Genomic DNA, 20425 nt, shown 5'->3' on the forward strand with positions numbered 1-20425 from the left:
CAATACTAGTCTCATTTTTTTTTTCACAAATTTCAATATTTGCACGAAGTATAGTGATGCACTGAGTATAATGATTAAATGCACACAGAAAATATAACAATTAAATTTTAGCACGTACAAATTAAAATAAATAAATTTGCACACATAAATTGTAACAATTAAATTTATGCACGTAAGGGTGAAATAAATAATTTGCACATAGAAAATTTACATGGTCTGACAAAGGTACGAAATATAATAAAATAAATATGTGAGTAAATCCACTCACCTGAGTAGGCAAGACAACTGAAATCTCAAATCTCTAGCTCACATACTAAAAATCACTACCTTTAATAATAAATAATAATAAAATTTTTAATTTGAATAATATTAATATTTCTAAAATTTAAAAACTATAAAAAACTAAAATGGGTTTAATTTACCCATTGGATTGGGCTGAGCTGCTGCTGGCCTGGCCCAATCCAAAAAGAAATCTAATTAATCGGGTTGGGCCGAGGCCCAACCAAAATTAATTGGGTCGAAATCCAACCCGAACCCGAACCCGAACCCGAACCCGAACCCAAAACTTAATAGAAAAGGGGTTGGCTGGGGTTAAACCCGAGCCCAACCAACCCGAGCTTCTTCCTTCTCGCGCCCGACGCGAGGAAGAGAGGAATCGAGGGAGAGAGAGTGGTCGACGGCGACTCTGCCGGTGGCGGTTCACGACCGGCTCAATCTCTCTCTCTCTCTCTCTCTTTTCTTCGTCGTTCTCACGTGGTGGAGGAGAACCCACCACCGACGGCCTACGCCGAGGCCAACGTCGATTGGAGCCACGAGGGCTCCCTAGAAAACATCATCGACACCGGCTTGGAGCACGAAGCTTCCGGTGACGATGCGATTGCGATCCGAAGCCACTAGCCGGCCTGATTTGTCGATGAAGCCGAATTCTACGAATTAGGTATTTCTAATTTACCTCTTTAAATTTAAATTAAACTAAAGGGAGGAGAGAGGGCTCACCGGGTAGGAGTGTGGTGGTCCTAATTTCCTCCGGCGATGCTCCGACGGGCCGAACCTCCGTTGCGATTCTGACGGTGAGAAAAGATAAGAAAATGAAGGAGGGGAAGAAGAAGAGAGAGAGAAGGGGGGGGGGGGGGGGGCTGAGATGGTTAAGCAGAGAGAGGGGGGATTAGGGTTTCGGCCGAAATTGCCGAAACCCCAGCTGAAACCATCAAACCGACTGGTTTTGGCTGAGATATGGGATCGGCCGAAACTGGAAACCATGATCTAGGCTAAAAGTAATTGAGTACCAAATCTATTAACTTATCAGCAAGTGAAAATAATTAGGGGAAATTTGTACTATGATTTCTTGTAAGAGTAAGAACTTCATCCTAGCGAATTATGCTTTGGTTCTTGATATGTATGATTTCAAACAATGCGAGAAACCTATAACTGTTAAGCTACAAGCCTATCAATCCAAGCTAAATTGATATCTGTTTGAGCCAATCAAATCTAGGTATGAATTACAAACTCCATCTCAAAGAACAATAGAGAAGTACTAGATGGATACATTAAAAGCATGATATGCATTGTTGGTTCGTTATCTAACAACTTAAGCTTTTAAATCAATTTATTCTTTAACAAGGTATCAAATCTAATTTTCTTAGAGGCCATGAATTCAAATCTCGTCAACCTATTTTTATTCCCTATTATCTAATAGTATGATACGGTGGATCATACATCCTGTCATCTATTATTTGTCCACGTGTAGTTATGTTAGAGGCATGATATATATTGTTGGTCCGCTATTTAACAACTTAAACTTGAGTCAACTAGGTTATCTAACATAATGAACACTCGCACTTATATATATATATATACATATATATATATATTTGTTTTTTCTTTGCCTATATTAACTCTGTAGCTTGTCTATGATGTTGAAATTATGCTCTCATGGTTTTTTGAGCAACTTTATTCCATTTCCTTTAAAATTCTTGCCATTCTTTTATTAGAAGCGAGATATTTCTCCTGTTCATCCCTGTCCGAGTCCCTTATTGCTTACTTTTTTGCAGGTCTATTTTCTAGTAGACTAGTACTTCTATTTTTATGGATGCTTAAAGTGTATCCTTATACCATGTGGAGAAAGTTTTGTATATCAAAACTGAGTTTTGATTTACATAATCAGCTTTTGACCAAATGCTTCTTGAAACATTGGACAAAGATTTATTCTATTAGGCTGTGTTTGGTTTGAGGCTAAGGTTTGAACTTGATTAACTAGCCTCATTTCTTAGTCTTGATTTAAGTATCTTGAATCAGGCTAAGAAAATACGATGTTTGATTGTGAACTAAGCTAAAGTATAATTATTACTTTTGATGTGATGTGAAAAAATAAAAAAATATTACTTTTGGATGAAAATAAATGATATATAAAATTAATGAACCTAAATGCCCTTTTACTTTGATGATAAAATTTAAAAATATTATTATTTTATTAATAAAAATGTTTTAAATTATTAATTTGCGGGGTTATGCATGTAAGCTCGCAAATAGGCTTCATACATGCATATAAGCTTGCAAACTAGCTTAGCATGTAAGTCTGCAACCGTTGCTACATACATGCATGTAAACCTGCAAATAGGCTTACAAGTATGCATATATCTAAATATATATATATTTTTAAATATATATTTTTTCTAATATAATATAAGGTTAATATTGTTTTAAAATAATTACATAATGTTACTGTTTCTTGTTTTTTTTATAAGTTCATGTGTAAGGCTATATTATTTTTTTAATATTTTAAAAAGTTCTTCATATTGCAAACTTTATTAAAAGAAGAAAGTGAGCTTGCGGGTTTAGAAATTCACAAGCTTGCAACCACTATAATTCTCTCCAAAATTTTATTTTGGAGGGAAATTAGAGATAAATGATAGAAGATTTGAAATAGTGATGTAATTATTACTTTGATGTGACTAAAAAAGTGAAAAATATTTACTTATTTAGGGAAATTGAGTACGTATCATGCAAATAATACCAAAATATTATTATTAAATTTATAAAATATAAATGTGATAAGCTATTTTAAATTCATATTTAACCTATCAGTAAATTATATTAAATTATAAAATTTTTAAAATTTTCGATAGTGTGTATGAATATTTTTTTTGAGTTATTTTATTGTGAGTCAGTGAATGATGAGCTCTTTTAAAATAAAAAAATGTTTTTCTTGGAAGAGAGGAAAAAGAAGAGAGGAGAACATTGGCAAGACATGAAATTGATAGATTTAAGTAGGGCTGTCAGAAAAGCCCGTGGGCTCGGCTTATTAAGAGCCTGGCTCAAATTCTAAATGAGCCGAGATGAGCCAAGATTTTAGGCTCGAAGGTATTATCGAGCCGAGCTGAGCCAGCACTAGTTCGCTCAGGCTTCGCTCGATTAGGCTCGAATAAATATATATAAATACCATCTGTTGGATCTTAGATCTAATGGTTGGTATGATCTCTATAACTAAAAGAAAAAACCTCAACAACTCTATCTCTCTCCCTAAATCCATCGGTGCTATCTCGTGACACCCCAAACTCTCACCATCGAAACCCAAAAACCCTAAACCCTTTTCACCGCCTCACCTGACACCACTCACCATGGAATCTCATCTCCATTGCTTAAGCATCCTCACTGGTGCCGCACCGAACGTCTTCATCGGAGTCGCGGTGGGGCGTGATCAGTGCTGTCATAACCCGAGATAGGAATCATGACCGGCCATGCACCTTAATATGCTTGAGATACACGAAGCTTTACTAATACTTTCTAAGTATACAATAGCAAGAATAAATAAACGAATAAGATCTGCTTTATTAAATTTAAAATTAATTGCAATAAACATAAAACAATATTATTGTTTTTGAGTCTCTAAACGAAATAAAATTTAACATTTAATCTAAAGCATAAAATCTATATCCTGTGGATCCAACATTTAATCATAACTTGTAACCTTGCACAGTTTCAACATATTAACGTCTTTCTAATATTTATATTGTTATATGTCTCAATGGGTCACCTCGAGATGACGCTTGAGACTTTTCTTCATAGCTTATCCGGTTAGGGTCATCAGATGGTATCACTATGTGATCAACACACTGTCTTTTCTACTAACCGTTGAGAGAAGTTAGAGTTATCTAGGAAATTTCTTATTCATCCTAGGACTGTTCTCTAACCCTGCTAGAGTCAACTAAAACAGTCACCGCAGTGAACTGAGAGAGAGAGAGAGAGAGAGAGAGAGAGAGAGAGACGCTGGCAGCCACTGCGGGCGACGGTTCGCCGGCCGCGCCCTTAGCTCCTCAACACCCACATGATGCCGCAGTCCTCGTGAGGTGGAGGAGAACCCGCGTACGGCGATTGATTTCATGGTTGACGGCGACCGGAGCAACAAGGGCTCCAAAGGTGAACGCCCACGGCACGAGGCCAACGGCAAGACGCTTCCAGTGATGGAGCGGCAGCGACCTGAAGCCTCCGGCTGGCTTGATTTGCCGGTGAAGCCGAGAAACCTAAAATTAGGTATTTTCATTTTACCTTATTAAACTTTAATTAAAATTGATGGGTGGGAGAAGGCTTACTAAGGAGTCACGTGGTGGTCTCTGATGGCTCCGACGGCACTCCGGCCGACCGATTCCATTGCGTGACTACGATGGTGAGAAAGAAGAAAGCGAAGGAGGACAGAAAGAAGAGAGAAGGGGGGGCTGACGGGGATTAAGGGGAGAGAAAATTTTAGGGTTTAATTTATAGACCAAAGATCCCAAATCTGAATTGGATTTGGATTCGGCGAGATTTTCTCCCTGCGCCTCGTTGCGTGCTAGAGAGGGAGAGGGAGAGGGAGAGGGAGAGGGGAGGGAGTTGCACGTGCAGAGCACGTGCACCCTCCTCTCTCAACCCTTTTTTTTTCTGGTTCTTACAACTATTCTCGACAAAAAAAATTTCGTCTTCGAAATTAAAATTAGTGTAATGAAAGGATAAAGTAATACCGTAATAGTCGCTATGAAGATTGAGGAAATAGCTCCGGATGCTTTTCCCTCATTTCATCTTCACGCTACCAAGTTGCTTCTTCGGGCTTATGGTTTTGCCATAAAATCTTCATGAAGGAGATTACCTTATTGCGAAGAGTTCTTTGCTGTGTCTTTAAAATTTCCACAGGTTGCTCTTTATAAGATAAATTTTCTCGGATCTCCAAAGGCTTGAAGTCGATCACATAGATTTTCTCGGATCTTCAACTTGTTTGGCTTCCGAAAGAATTTATTGAATTTTTTGACGAACATAGCCAACATCTCAACATCTAAATCACCTTTATCGTCAGACTCCTCTAAATTTTGTTCAACTGTGGATAGGGCCATCCCTTTGGACTTCCTCGGTTTTGAAAGATTGGACTCAAATGTTTGTAGATTTCCTACCAATTGTTCAACTTTCATAGAATCGATGTCCTTATTTTCCTCAATATTTGTAACTTTCGCCTAAAACCTTTCTGGAAGAGACCTAAGGATCTTGCGGACAATTCTCTTTTCACGAATTTTTTCATAGTCTGTCCTATCCATGACTCAATCAGTTTCTTAATAAGTTTTTCATTCACCATGTACATTGGTGGACTTCAACCGTTCACAACGGCAAACCATACTCGTTCATCTATAGACTTCAAGTAAGCTCTCATCCTAGCTTTCCAATATCTATAATTTGATCCATCTAGAATAGGAGGTCTAATAGATGATGGTCTATCTCTATGAAAATCCATGCCTATCTGATCTCTCTCTATTGGTGAGAGAACCTGCTCTGATACCAATTGAAAAACCCATAGACACAAGTATGTATCTAAATACTAGGCAATGATATCACTTGTTTACTTAAGTAAAAGTTCGAAGAAATATTAAAAACGAAAGCAGAGATGAATGCAGATTCCGCGTTCGAATGCGTTTGTGAACGCGGTGTGAACTCAACAACTTTTCTCCAATAATCTTGCAATTCTTCAAACCAGAGAGCTTCTAGACTTGTATAAAGCTCATATACATGTAAAAATACACTTAGAATATTTTTTACACAATTGCCAATAATTAAAAACCTAACAATATACTTTATCAACATTGATACATGAAAGACATTATGTACCTTAGATAACCTAGGTGGCAATGCTATTTGGTATGCCACCTCTCCAATACGCTCTAACACCTCAAATGGTCCAATAAAGCGAGGACTCAACTTGCCTTTCTTACCAAACCTGATCGATCATTTTCAAGGTGACACCTTTAGGAAAACCATGTCGCCCACTTGAAACTTAAGGTTTCTTCTCCGGTTATCAGCATAGCTCTTTTGACGGCTTTGAGCTGTAAGAAGCTTTTCCTTGATTTTAATGATTTTCTGTGTGGCATCTTGTACTATATCTGGTCTCAATAACTGTCTTTCACCAACCTCAAACCAACAAAGTGGAGATCTGCATTTTCTACCATACAATGTCTTGTAAGGTGCTAGCCCTAAACTCGAATGGTAGCTATTATTGTATGAGAACTCCACGAGTGGAAGATGATCATTCCAATTTCCTTTCCACTCCAAAGAACATGCTCACAACATATCCTCAAGGGTTTGAATAGTCCTTTCGAATTGTCCATCAGTTTGCGGGTGATAAGCTGAACTGAATCTCAATCGTGTCCCCATAGCTGAATATAGACTCTGCCAAAATTTAGAAACAAAACGAAGATCTCGATCAGACACGATAGACAAAGGTGTGCCATGGAATCGAACAATCTCCCTAATATAAAGTTGTGCAAGACGATCTAGAGAGTACGTGCACCCTCCTCTCTCAACCTTTTTTTTCCATTTCTTACAAGTGCGCTCGAGGATGGTGGTGTGAGAGCTCTACTTTGGCCATGGCTGAAGCCTTTGCGGGGCCGCGACGCAATCTCTCCTAGCCACCGGTGAGGGCTTCTTTCGATGAGGCCACGGTGACGATGTCGAGGCCCTCTCTCTACTTCATCGTCTTATCGATGCGCAGCCTCAAATCTTCCCTGGTGAGTCGAGCTGTCGAGCCGAGCTTAAGCCTCATCGAGCTGGAGATGAGCTGAGCCAAGCTCAGCTTTTCCAGCTCGAATCGAGCTTGAGCTCGAGCCGAGTTGAGATTTTCCACTTCTCGGTTTGAGCCGAGCTGGGCCCAACTAGCTCAAGCTTGACTCGTTTACACCCGTAGATTAAAGCCATGTTAGGATTAAAAATGGAATCAATTTGAATTTATATATTATTTATTTATTTAGGATTGAACTTCGTTAGGAAAAAAAGATTAAAAAGGTATTTGGTTACTGAACTAGGCTAAGGGTCTATTACCAAGTTTAGGGACCCCTTTTTAACTCAAAACAAAGAGGGGCTTAGCATTTAGAAACAAGAAATATCATTGTAGTGTGATGTATTGACAATTTATAATGCATAATGCCTTCTACCAATTTGTTAAGTGCTCTCTCTATATTTTTACTACCACTTTTAATCATGTAATCATAAATTTTTTAAAATATGTTGGCCTATGCTCCTGATATACACTTTCTAGCAGTTGCACTACTCAATTAAAAACTTGCAGGGATTTGTTGATCGGCATGATGTGCTCATTGAATCACTCACAGTTCGAGAGATGCTATACTACTCAGCACTTTTGCAGCTCCCTGGTTTCTTCTCTCAAAAGAAGTCTGTTGTGGAAGATGCTATAGTAGCTATGTCTTTAGGGGATTATGCAGACAAGCTCATTGGTGGCCACTGTTGTATGAAGAGTCTTCCTAATGGAGAGAGAAGGCGAGTCAGCATTGCTAGGGAGCTTGTGACAAGGCCACATGTTCTATTTATAGATGAGCCGCTCTACCATCTTGACAGGTTCCCTCTAGTTCTCTTCAAAGAGAGATACTTAATGTTGTTCGGAATAAAAATAAGATGTTAGTTTCCTCTGTTGATTTAGTGGCTAACTTTCCTTCCAGTGTATCTGCCCTTCTACTGATGGTGACACTGAAGAAACTTGCAAGCACAGGCTGCACACTCATTTTCACGATGTACCAAAGCAGCACAGAGGTTTTTGGTCTCTTTGATAGAATCTGTTTACTTTCAAATGGGAATACACTATTTTTTGGAGAAACATTGGCTTGTTTGCAGGTAATTAATTTTTCTTGATGCATTTAACCATTTATCTTTTAAAAAATATTGGTTTGTTTATGCTCAAATTTTTGTTTGAGAAAATCATAATTTTTTTTATTAATCCAACAATCCAATTAGAGGGGTAAGATTTGGCATAAATGCAGCGCTTGAAGAAGATTGCCTAATTGCGTAATCATCTTCTGCAACCAATTTATTTATATATTGAAAGGTGAATAATGGGTGAGCTTGGGAAACTTGACTACTAGAAGACAGGTCGTGTGCTAGTATTTGATACAAATCGGACATGGCGGTTTCCATATAAAAAATGTAAAATAATAATTGGCCACAGTTCGGACATGCCACGTTATAAGAAGGATATGTTGGGGATACACTAGGATACAGGAAGGATATGTCAGGGGATACACTAGGATACATTGAAGATAAGAGTCTAGGCAACAACAAGGATATGATTGGATATTGGAGGAGAGATTTTTAAGTTTAATAGTTTATAATAAACCGGGTCTCTGGTTGGATTTCTACTGACCTAGCCCACAAAACTTTTTCATTTATCTCTACACTATCCCAGTATGTGCCCTATGAAGATCTTTTCGGATTGTTCCCCAGTAATCATTGATTGCAGGTACTTAACTCTTTGCTAGAGAATATTTCTCTTTTTCTCTATCTATATCTTCCAAATAATGATCATTGATTGCCACTACTTGACCTTCTATTTAGTTAAGACTCACAACTAAAGCTTCTCATTTTGAGTCTCATCTTTTCGTTTAATCACAACTCTCAATGATGTCATCGACTTGTGAAGCTAGTATAACCTTAGTTTGGACGTATATTTTTATCCATATTTATTTAGAGCAAGAACAATGAACAAGGTAAATGATTAACATTTTCTTTCCCTTATGGACATCAAGCATATTAATTTCCTTTTCCACAGCCTCATTTTTGCAAATTGTCTCTAGTTAAGGCTAAATTATGCCACTATGTCAATGATTTTATCTCTTCCTCTACTCCAGTACTCGGTGACAATGATGGTCGTGCCGAACCAGTAGGGGTTAGTGCCGACCTGTACCGGACTGGCATAGGTCACGTGAGGTTGGAAACGAATTTTAATTGATCTGAAATGGATCTATTAGTAGTAAACCCAAAATATTCTATGAGTTTTTTTTATCATGTGACAAACATGGTATGTCATGTGAAGCCTATTATTTTTGAAAACGTTTTCCTATTATAATCATATTATAGAGTATTTAATTATATTATAGAGTGTTCAATTATTAATATTAGTTTTAATAAATATATTCAGTTGTATTATGTGTTGATTAATGTTTCTATTTGATTATTACTTTATCTTTAATAAAATATGTCATTTATAAATATAATGTAAATATAAATGACTAATACAGTCTTCAATACATATATTCAAATCAAAAACCAATAATTGATATGTCGAATATCCAAAAATATTTTTCAATATTTTAAAAATTATATTAAAAATGTACCACAGGCGGGCCTATGGCATGCAGGGGAGTGTTATCTAACACAATCATCGTTGCTCTATGACTTGTGTTAAATCACTTTCTTGTATGAAGTTTCTCTGGATTGTAACTATGCAATATTATCCTTACTATACTCCATATTCACAATTTACATATACTTATGGTGTGCCCGTGTTGGTGTCTGTGCTAGTCGTTTCCGTGCATGTTCATTATTAATATCATATCATTAAAGAATTGCCAAATTTCTATTTGTATAAAGGCTATGTGAGATGTGATAACGGGCAATATTATCAGTGGATAAGTTTTAAAGATTATCGACAATATCTAATGCAACATTTTTATGTTATTTTTGTGTCGGCAAATGAAATCTTTGATCCTTTTCGTTATTCTACGTTTAACTATATATTAGTTTTAATTATTGAACTATTATCAATTAATATTATGTGTTATATATTATTATGCATTCAATTATATTATAAACTATTCAATATATTATGGAGTGTTCAATCATTTATATTAGTTTTAATGAATATATTCAATCATATTATGTGTTGAATATTATTTATATTTTATTGTTGCTTTATCTTTAATAAAATAGGTCATTTATGAAAATAATAAAAAAATATTATAATATAGATTTTAATACATTTATTTAAACCACAAATCAAAGATTGACATGTCAAAAATCGAAAAATATTTCTAAGTATTCTAAAAAGTTTATTAAAAATATATTATAAATACGTGCAAGTGGTACGTAGGGGCGTGCTGAAAGTGTGCTAGTCAACATTTGCTGTACCGATGGTGGCACAGCTAGATCCTAGGATATACTGTTTTGTGTGATAGGTTTCCAAACCTTAGTGACCCCCAAAATTAATTCTTTTATCACAGTGAACCTCGAAACGTAGTTTTTTTGTATCTAATGTAGATACGTAGAGTTAAGAATGATTTAGCATGTTCTGTTTAAAGCTGAGAAATGATCTCTATAGGCCTCTAAAAAATGATCTCTAGATAATGATTTACGACTTTTTTAGTGTTAGATTAAACTCCTTTATATGACTCTTAGGGATAAGATAGAATATTCCTTTATTTATTCTCTTAGAAATAAGATAAATATTTTTTAGAGATTAAATAAGTATCTCTTAGAGATAAAGTAATATCTTTTTAAGATAAGATAAATATTTCTTAGAGATGAGGTAAAAAGATCTCTAACAGATTTCATGAAATAGTAGATTTTATGAAGATTTTGCGGTCTAACTTGAACGCAAGTTCACCTTGTTCGAATGGCCTGACTTGAGTCTTTGTATCTTCGAACAACTACCATGCTGAGTTTAAACATCCAAAAATGCTTCTCTATATTTTCTATATTTTTGAATGTTTTTCAAGGTGCATTCGAATGACGGAATGGTCAGTTTAATGTAGAGTGGTTGTTGCTATGCCCTTGGGTATTTTTTCATACTACTTCAACCATCATGACAACATTTGAGCACTTTATTGATGATTTTAAAATCGTTCGAACACTTTGACTTCAAAATCAATCTTCCACTTCAATATTATTTATCAAACATCTCATAACTTGTTATAATTTATGCATATATTCATATATAAATTTTGATACTTACATAAACAAAAATTATATTTTGAAACATAATTTGCCATTTATATAGATACAAATAAAACCCAACAAAATTAAACCCAGCTTGGACTCTAAAAAATAAATCTGAAACTTACTCGGACATAAATTGTGATGAATGTTCAAATGGCTAGGTGTTTGAATAGGCTAGACAGCTATTCAAACCAATTTTCTAGCGAATTACTGTTTGGAAATTGTTCGAAACTTGTTCAAACGAATCAAACCTGTCATGATCCGAAATAGGAATCATGACCGACCATGCACCTCAATATGTTTGAGATACATGAAGCCTTATTAATACTTTCTAAATGTACGATGGCAAGAATAAATAAACGAAGAAGATCTGCTTTATTAAATTTAAACTAATTGCAATAATTATAAAACAATGTCATTGTTTTTGAGTCTCCAAACGAAATAAATTTAACTTCTAATCTAAAGCATAAAATTCAAAAGAACAGAAAAGTAAATAGATGGATCCTAAGTAGAGGTGGAGTCCGGGTACGTCTCGCTCAGTCGCCATGCTGACTATTACCTGAGATAGATAAATAAATAAATAAAAGAAATCCATGAGCCAACAACTATAGCTCAGTGAGTGGAATCAACTCGAAAACTAAATAAATTCTAAATTTTATTAATGTTGAATAAAATAAAATAAAAATTAAAAATCAACAATATACATAATAATTTGCAATAGGCATGCTCTTTAAATAATGACAATGATAACAATAGAGAGTCACAACTTGTAACCTTAGACGGTTTCAACATATTAACATCTTTCCAATATTTATACTGTCATATATCTCAATGGGTCTATACCCTATTAATCCATATCAACTAGAAGTCACCTCGAGATTACGTTAGGGATTTTTCTTCATAGCTGATCTGGTTAGGGTCATCAGATGGTATCACTATGTGATCAACACACTCTGTCTTTTTCACTAATCGTTGAGAGAAGTTAGAGTCACTTAGGAAATTTCTCATTCATCCTAGGACTATTCCCTAATTCCACCAAAGTCACTTAAGAAAGTCATCGTAGTGATCTGATTTAAGACTTTCCCCTGGACTTTCAGATAGACTTGAGTCACCGCAGAAAACTGCAAGCGATTTATACCGGGATTGCTCTCTAAGTCGTACCAACACTAGTCTTATTTTTTTTTCACTAAAATTTAATATTTGCACAAGGTATGGCGATGGACTTAGTATAATGATTAAATGCACATAGAAAATGTAACAATTAAATTTGCACGTAAGGATGAAATAAATAATTTTTGCACACAGAAAATTACATAGTTTGACAAAGGTACGAAATATAATAAAAATAAATATATGAGTGAACCCACTCACCTGAGTCTAGGCAAGATAACCGAAATCTCAAATCTCTAGGTCACGTATTAAAAATCACCACCTTTAATTATAAAATTTTTAATTTGAATAATATCAATATTTTAAAAATTTTAAAAAAAACTAAAAATAACTAAAATGGGTTAAATTACCCATTGGATTGGGCTAGGCTATCGCTGGCCCGGCCCATTCCAAAAAGAAATAAAACTAATCGGGCTAGGCCAAGGACCAGCCAAAATAAGTGGATTGGGCTACGGGCTAACCCGCAGCCCACCTATTTAAGTGGTTCGGGTCGGGTCTTTGGATCCGAAATCCAAACCCGAACGCGAACTCAAAAGAAAAGGGTTGGCTTGGATTAAACCCGAGCCCCACCCAAATCCTTTTCTTCTCGCTACTGACGCGAGGAAGAGGAGAGTTGAGGGAGAGAGTGACTGCTGGCGACCTCGCTGCGCGGCGGTTCACGGCCACCCTCAAGCCCCTCGACTCTCTCTCTCTCTCTCTCTCTCTCTTTCTTCGTCGTTCTCACGAGGTGGAGGAGAACCCACCGCAGACGGCCGACTCAAAAGCCGATAACGAATGGAGCCACGAGGGCTCTTAGGCGAACACCTAAGGCACGAGACCAACGACAAGAGGCTTCTAGTGGAGGAGAGAGCGACCCGAAGTCGTCGGCTAGCGTGTCGCCGACGAAGCCGAAATCCCACAAATTAGGTATTTTTATTTTAACCTATTAAACTGAAATTAAATTTGAGGGGTGGGAGAGGGGTTATCAAGGAGTCACGTGGTGGTCTCCGATGGCTTCGGCGGCACTCCGGTAGGCCGATTCCACAGCGTGACTCCGACGGTGAGAAAGAAGAAAATGAAGGAGGAGAAGAAGAAAAGGGAAAAGGAGGCTGGGGGGTTGAGGAGAGAGAGAAAAATTAGTATTTTAATTTATAGTGTAAAAAAAAAAACCAAATCTAAAATAAATTTGAATTCGGCGAGATTTCGGCGATTGCCTCGTCGCGTGCCGGAGAGGGAGAGGGGAGGGGGTTGCACGTGCAGAGCAAAACCTATTCTATTTTTTTTTTTTCTTCAGTTCTTACAAAACCTATTCTGAGATCCCAGTATGTATTGCCTCATGGAATATGGTGCATGTTCCCTTTCCCTTGCATTCTTGGTAAACTTCTCCTTAAGGTGAACTTACAAGTAATATGTAATCCTTTTTTACTTCTGAATCTTTGTGTTAAGTTTCTCATAACTTCAACCTTCTAAGTTCCATCCTACCATCCAGTCGCATTTGCTTTTTTTCCATCAAAACATGAAATATCTTATCATAATACAGAGCTCTGTTTTTTATGACATTAAGGCAACTCAGGCAAATAGAAACAGCTTTATATGGTCTATGACCGCTTCCTTTTGCAAACTTAGGCATGAGACCTGAGGAATACCTCACCATGGTGTTCATAATCTGTCAGTTTTATTGATTCAGCATCATTTAATTTTTCAGAAGTTGATAATAGTTGTGCTTGCCTGGCAGCGTCATTTACTCTTCTCTTTATTTCCTAAAGGTTTTCCTCACATTTCTTTCGGACGTTTAACTTTTCTTTTCTATTGCAGCACTTCTCCAATGCTGGATTTCCCTGCCCAATCATGCAAAGTCCATCGGATCACTTTTTACGTGCAATTAATACTGATTTTGATAGAATTATTGCCATGTGCAAAAATTTGCAGGTATCATTTGCTAAGATTATTTTATGTGGACAGGGTATAGGTTTTCTGGACATAATTAATAAATTTCTTTTACTATGCTAAAGTTTTAGGACATATGTTTAAGACATGGATTTTAACAGGATGATCATGGGGATTTCTCATCAGTGAACATGGACACAGCTGTTGCAATCCGAACACTTGAAGCTACTTTTAAGTCATCCTCTGATGCTGCAACTGTTGAAACTATTATTTCAAAACTGACTGAAAAGGTGAAGCGTCATTCTTGCTAATTAATTTTTTTAAAGGGTTTGCTGTATTTCTAATCTTAAAAAGAGAGAACAATTGATCTAAATATGTCAATTTATTGAATTCTACTTAATATGAAACAATACAGTGTTGGATCTTCTCCCTTCTTTTTTGACTGCACACATGATGCACAAACACATCTTATTAACAAATATAAGTTGACATATGCCCACATTGTTGCATGTATGACTTGAATGCACTCTCTTCTCTTACCTGGGAGGCGGAGATTTTGGACATATACTCTATTCAACTGTTGACACAAATAATTAAACTTCTAGCCATATCCTTTAGAGAATACATATATTCTGATATCACTCTAAGATAAACTTCTAGGATGATGTCACGACTCAAAATAGGAAGGATGACCGACCATATATCCTAATAGGCTTGAGATATATGAAGCTTTAACTAATTATCCATTATATGATGAAACTTAAAATTTATTTAATAACTCAAACTCAAAAACCTTCAAAGATATAAATACCCAAATCATACAACCATGTCTTCCAAATATCACTAAATTATAATTTAGCTTTTTAATTTGAAGCTAAAAATCACTACTATAACTGAAAATGTAAAGGCCCAAAATCCTAAATGGAGGTAGAGTCCCAGTGCTTACGATCAGTCATCACATTGACCAGGATTTGAAATATTAAAAAAGTTAAATGAGCTACCAATTTAGCCTCTGAGTGAATCCACTCAAAAGCTAGAGAAATCATACTTTATCCAATATGAAATTTTAATCAAAGCTTAATAATTAATAACAATAGCCAATATGTTCATAATATGGATAATAAACATAAGTAATAATAGTACGATTAATAAGCTAATAACATGCTCAATTTTATTATGCAAGTTTTCTTAGTATTAATATTGCCAACTCAGTTTGGAATTGTGTCCGTGGATTTAGACCAATTAGAAATCATCTCGAGATGGCTTTTAAGTTTTTCTTTATAACTGATTCGGTTAGGGTCACTAGGAGGTGTTACTATGTAATAAATGCAACTTGACTTTTTCACTAATCATAGAGAGAGATTAGAGTCACCTCAAAGAGATTTCTAATCTAGCTAGAGATTGTTCTCTAACCATGCCAGAGTCACCTAAACGGATCATGTACTAATTAGGAATATGTTTGTCCCTTTGAGTGTTCTCTATTATGAACCAGATCTGAATTGATATGGTTTTAAAAAAATTATAAAAACTTAGCTGTGGTAGCTTCGTGAGTTAGGATTCTAATGACTTTTGGCTTTACGTGAATCTGATGTCCGGATGAAAAGTTATAAACGAAACAGTAGAGGAATGTCAAAATGGGTAGAATTATAAATATTCGATGATGTGGCGATCCTCAAAGGATGATGGATGATCGTAAGATAGGATGGCTACTGTTGGAAAATGGTAACTAGGGTTTGAAAGATTGGAAGACTTCTACGGTTATGATCTACTCCTAGAAAAATAAGAACGATCTAACATCTATATGAAAACATAAAACAAAAAGAAATATTTGGCTAAACTCAGATTTATTCTATGACTATTATCAATATATGCCCACTTCTATTTATAGGAGTAAAAATCCTAGTGGATCGGATCCATATGCGGATTATTCGATCTATTTAAAATTGAAAACAATAAGATAAAGCTAACTAACTCAATTTGACTTGACCTGACTAAACCGATTCGACTGACTTAACCCACGTGATTGGATCATAACAATCCACCACGCTTTCGACCATCTTGTCCCTTAGGTGTCTATGGTGGTTTTCATACATTCGATCGCTCTCAAAATGCGTCTTTGATCTTCATGTGGGTCTCGTTTGCCATATAAAGGAGGTTCCCATGGTGGGTTCTGCTCTATGACCCATTTGTTTGAGCCATAATTTACTCTAACTGTGGGTGGCTCAAGACAAATCCTAGGCTCAAGACAAATCTTAGCCATGGGTGGTTTGAGCCTGGATCTTAGTGCATACAGTTTAGGCCATGTCTAGGGTGTAGATGATCCGAGGAAGGGAGTGGATGTGACGGCTTAGATTGGGAGCACCTAGATTATCGCTAGCAAAAAGCTAGGGTTTCGAGCCCTAGCTTCCATCACGACTAGGGAAGACGAAGTTAGGGCCGCCGCTAGGGGGCTTCTCGACATGGAAGATGCGGCTGGGAGGGTTTGCAGTACCGGAGGGGTCTCCACCACTACTAGAGGAGGGGTCGAAGCCGCAATTTCGCCTGGTTGGTTCCCTCCCTCTTGGCTTGTGTTTGCCTCGTCGTAGGGCACTAGTTTCGATATGGTCGGTAGCGTTGGCTGCGCAGGTGGGTGCTAATGAGCTCAGATAGCTACTGTCAAGGCTTAGATCGCCTTCTCGATCCTTTTAGTGCTTTTCGAGGTGGATCTAGCAACTTTGCTAGAAAAATCTTTAAAAAATGCCTTCGCCCATGATGGTGGAGACGGTGGCGCTAGGGAAACACCCACAGGAATAGATATGAGTTTTTGGTCCTCCATAGTTGCTCCTTCCTAGTTCATCATGGATTGTGTGTTAACTATCGTCTAAGGAGCATTGACTCTAATACAACACGAACTAGATCTGAGCCGATCTAGACATAAGATAATTTTAACAATTTAGGTCATTGTAGTCTCACAAGTTAGGGTTCTAATGGCTCATGTTTTATGTGAATTCGATATTGGGATAAAAAGTTATAAATGAAACAATGGAGGAAGGTCAAAATAAGTAAAATAGTAAATATTCGATGTTACGGCAGTTGTTGGAGGGTAGTGGACGGCTAAGGATAATGGTGAACGACCATAAGGTAAGATGGCTACCGGAGGAAAATAGTGGTTAGGGTTTGAAAAATCGAAAGGCATTTATTGTTACAATGTACTTGTAGAAATATAAGGACGATTTAACTGCTATATGAAAAGAAATATTTGGCTAAACTTAGACTCATTTTATGATTATTATCAACACATGTTTACTCTTATTCAATTTATTTGAAATTCAAAATAATAAGATAAAATTAACTAACTTAATTTGACTTGTCTTGACTCAAACAACTCGACTAACTTAACCCATGTGATCGGATGATCAACATTTTCTAACCGCACCAATCACCTAATTTGATCGTGTACTGATCAGGAATAAGTCTATCCTTTGGATTGTTTTCTAACCGTGTTAGTCACTTAAATGAACGGATTATGTATAGATTAGGAATATGTTTGCCCCTAGATTTTAGGGTAGACTTGACTCACCATAAGGAGATGCATGAAGAATATCTAGCCTATGTCTGTTCTCAAAGTCTTACCAACTCTAGCAAATATTTTACTATTTGCACGAAGAATAGTAATGCACGAAGATCATCGTTTCATGAACTGAAGTATTGCACGAAGTAGAGTTTGACATGAAATACAACATAACATAAAAGATGATTATGCACGGAGAATAATATTACTCGAATAATAATACAAAGGAATCATAGTATGGAATACAAGATGATAATTATTTGAGTAAATTTACTCATCTAAGATCCATGTGGAATAGCTCAACTTAATGATCAGGTAAAAACTCTTCACATATGATTTGTTTGATGTTATTCGCTTACCCCGGCGACTCCGACAATGGTAGCTCTGACAAGGTAAGATTGTAACAAAAATAAATTTAGATACGCAGGAGATGACTACAGTACCAAAATGACGACCTTCTCATCTTGGTACTGTAGCATTACTACAATACTGCCACTACAGTACCGCTAATAAAACTTTGTTTTCTTTCTTTTAGGGTACTGTAGCACTACAGTACTGCTGCCCAAAACTATTCTTTTAGGGTTTCTCTTTTCTTTTTTCTAAGCCTCCCGATCTATCAAAATATATGAGTCTAGGATAAGGATTCTAATCTATTTTCTTACTTAAAATATACCTGAAAAAATATTAATTTGATTTAATCTAAATCCTAAAATATAAAGGATAAAACTAAATCCGTCATTATCTAAATGATTATCTCTATTTTGTTATTTATTTATTTTTGAAATTCTGGGTTGTTAAGTATGGATGAGAAGTTTCTTGAGAGAAAAAAAGTTGGCATCTAATTGGATTAGACTTATTATTCTCCTCTTGTAAGCCAATCTCCCTTAATTCCTCTAGAATATAAAATAAAAGAAAAGAAATCTTTTAATAAGACATGCCATCACCTTATACATTTCCTCTAAATTAGTTTTCTATCTAATACAGATGTGATTTTAGCCCGACTATTATTATGCACAAAACATAAATTAGGGTGAACTTGGTAAATTTTATGTTCCTAAATTAGAACTGTAGTTTTAGATATTAAGATAGAGAATAGAGATGCACATGTTTTATATGCTAATCATTTGGAAATTAAAAGAAATATATGTTTCAAACCAGATTTGGAATAATCCGTTTGCAGGATGATCCTAAGTTTTGATGGGTAGTAATCTTGGAAGTCTTGGATCTAATGATTTTAGAATGAAGTCAATCGGAGATCTAGATAGAAAGTTATGGCTAAAATAGTGGAGCAATGTCAAAACACGGCAGAAATAAGAAAAGTCAACGTTGTGGAGGTCGTCGCAGGGTGGCGAACGGTCGTGGGATGGTAGTGGTCGACCGTATGAGTGGATGGCTTGTAGAGGTAGATGGTAGCTAGGGTTTGAAGGTAGAGATAGAGTTTCTAACTTAGATCTACTCCTAGAAAAAATAGATGGCTACTATGAAAGGTAATGCAAAATAAATAAACTTAACTTAGCTTAACTCAATATTCATTTCATGCATAAACAATTAAGGTTGCACTCCACATATTTACAGAGGCCAATTCTAGACCGACTTTCATTAGGATTTGCTTTATTAGTTTTTCTAATTCAACTAGGGCTCTTGCTTTAGGGCAACTAAGACTCTGGTCTTAATGACTTTCCTATTGTTTTAGTGATTTACATAAGCATGAATCAATTAAAAGATAAATGAATTCAACTCAATCGACTTGACTAATATAACCCACGTGGTCGGTTCGTAACAAGATAATTAACTGAAAGTATAATCGAGATGAGTAGGCTAAACTTTGCTTATACCAGTATGATTTAGTGTCTCCCAACTATTAAGAAAATAATCTTTCTTAAGCATACCGTGATAGACTGCTTTACTGCTCTCACAATTGTCATCCTTCATATGATTATTTATCAATTATGGGAACTAATATACTGCAGGAAGGTCCTCGTCTAAAAAGTAAGGGTAGGGCTGGTGATGCAACTCGAGTAGCAGTACTCACATGGAGGTCATTGTTGATTATGTCAAGGGAATGGGCATACTTCTGGATTCGGCTTGTTTTGTATATGCTTCTTGCACTTTCTGTTGGCACAATATTTATCAACATTGGGCATTCTTTATCGTCTGTCATGGTAATTATGAATCTGTTATGTTATGCATAAATGAACTATCATGCACCAGTATGATCACTGACCATAGATCTTGTCAACACTCATAGTTGATAGATTTGACTTGAAGTATGTAATGCTGATTTGCAATATTTGTGCACCTAAGCTTTAATCCCAAAGAACTACATCCTGTTGTCCATGGAAACAATGCATTATGATCAAGGAACAATTGGCTGCAACGATATAATTGATAACCAACTATGTGAGCAGTTGGTTTATTCATGCTTTCTTTTGGTTATGGGAAACATAAATTGAGTTTACAGATCATCTGGCCACTTTAATGTTTCTACATCCATTGGTACACCTACATTTAGGTTTGCATAGTAGTATCAAGCTGAGAAGATACTGTCATGAGCTAATTTTAGTAAATTCTATAGCAAGGGTCAATTTAACTTCTGCATACAAATGA

The 20425-nt window shown here is 36.1% G+C and overlaps 1 protein-coding gene across 1 annotated transcript in view; it reads left to right on the forward strand.

Moving 5' to 3' along the window:
- The window catches only part of LOC140785099 (ABC transporter G family member 3), a 34465-nt gene that overhangs the window by 5245 nt on the left and 8795 nt on the right, over positions 1–20425 (forward strand). Inside the window, exons 4-8 of the mRNA XM_073132831.1 lie at positions 7577–7863; positions 7965–8136; positions 14197–14310; positions 14430–14558; positions 19789–19980. Of these exons, the coding sequence (XP_072988932.1) occupies positions 7577–7863; positions 7965–8136; positions 14197–14310; positions 14430–14558; positions 19789–19980 (894 nt within the window). The remainder of the gene's footprint in view (positions 1–7576; positions 7864–7964; positions 8137–14196; positions 14311–14429; positions 14559–19788; positions 19981–20425) is intronic.

Source organism: Typha latifolia, chromosome 3 (assembly GCF_019914945.1).
Source record: "Typha latifolia isolate L0001 chromosome 3, TyphaL0001v2, whole genome shotgun sequence".
NCBI classification, from domain to species: Eukaryota; Viridiplantae; Streptophyta; class Magnoliopsida; order Poales; family Typhaceae; genus Typha; species Typha latifolia.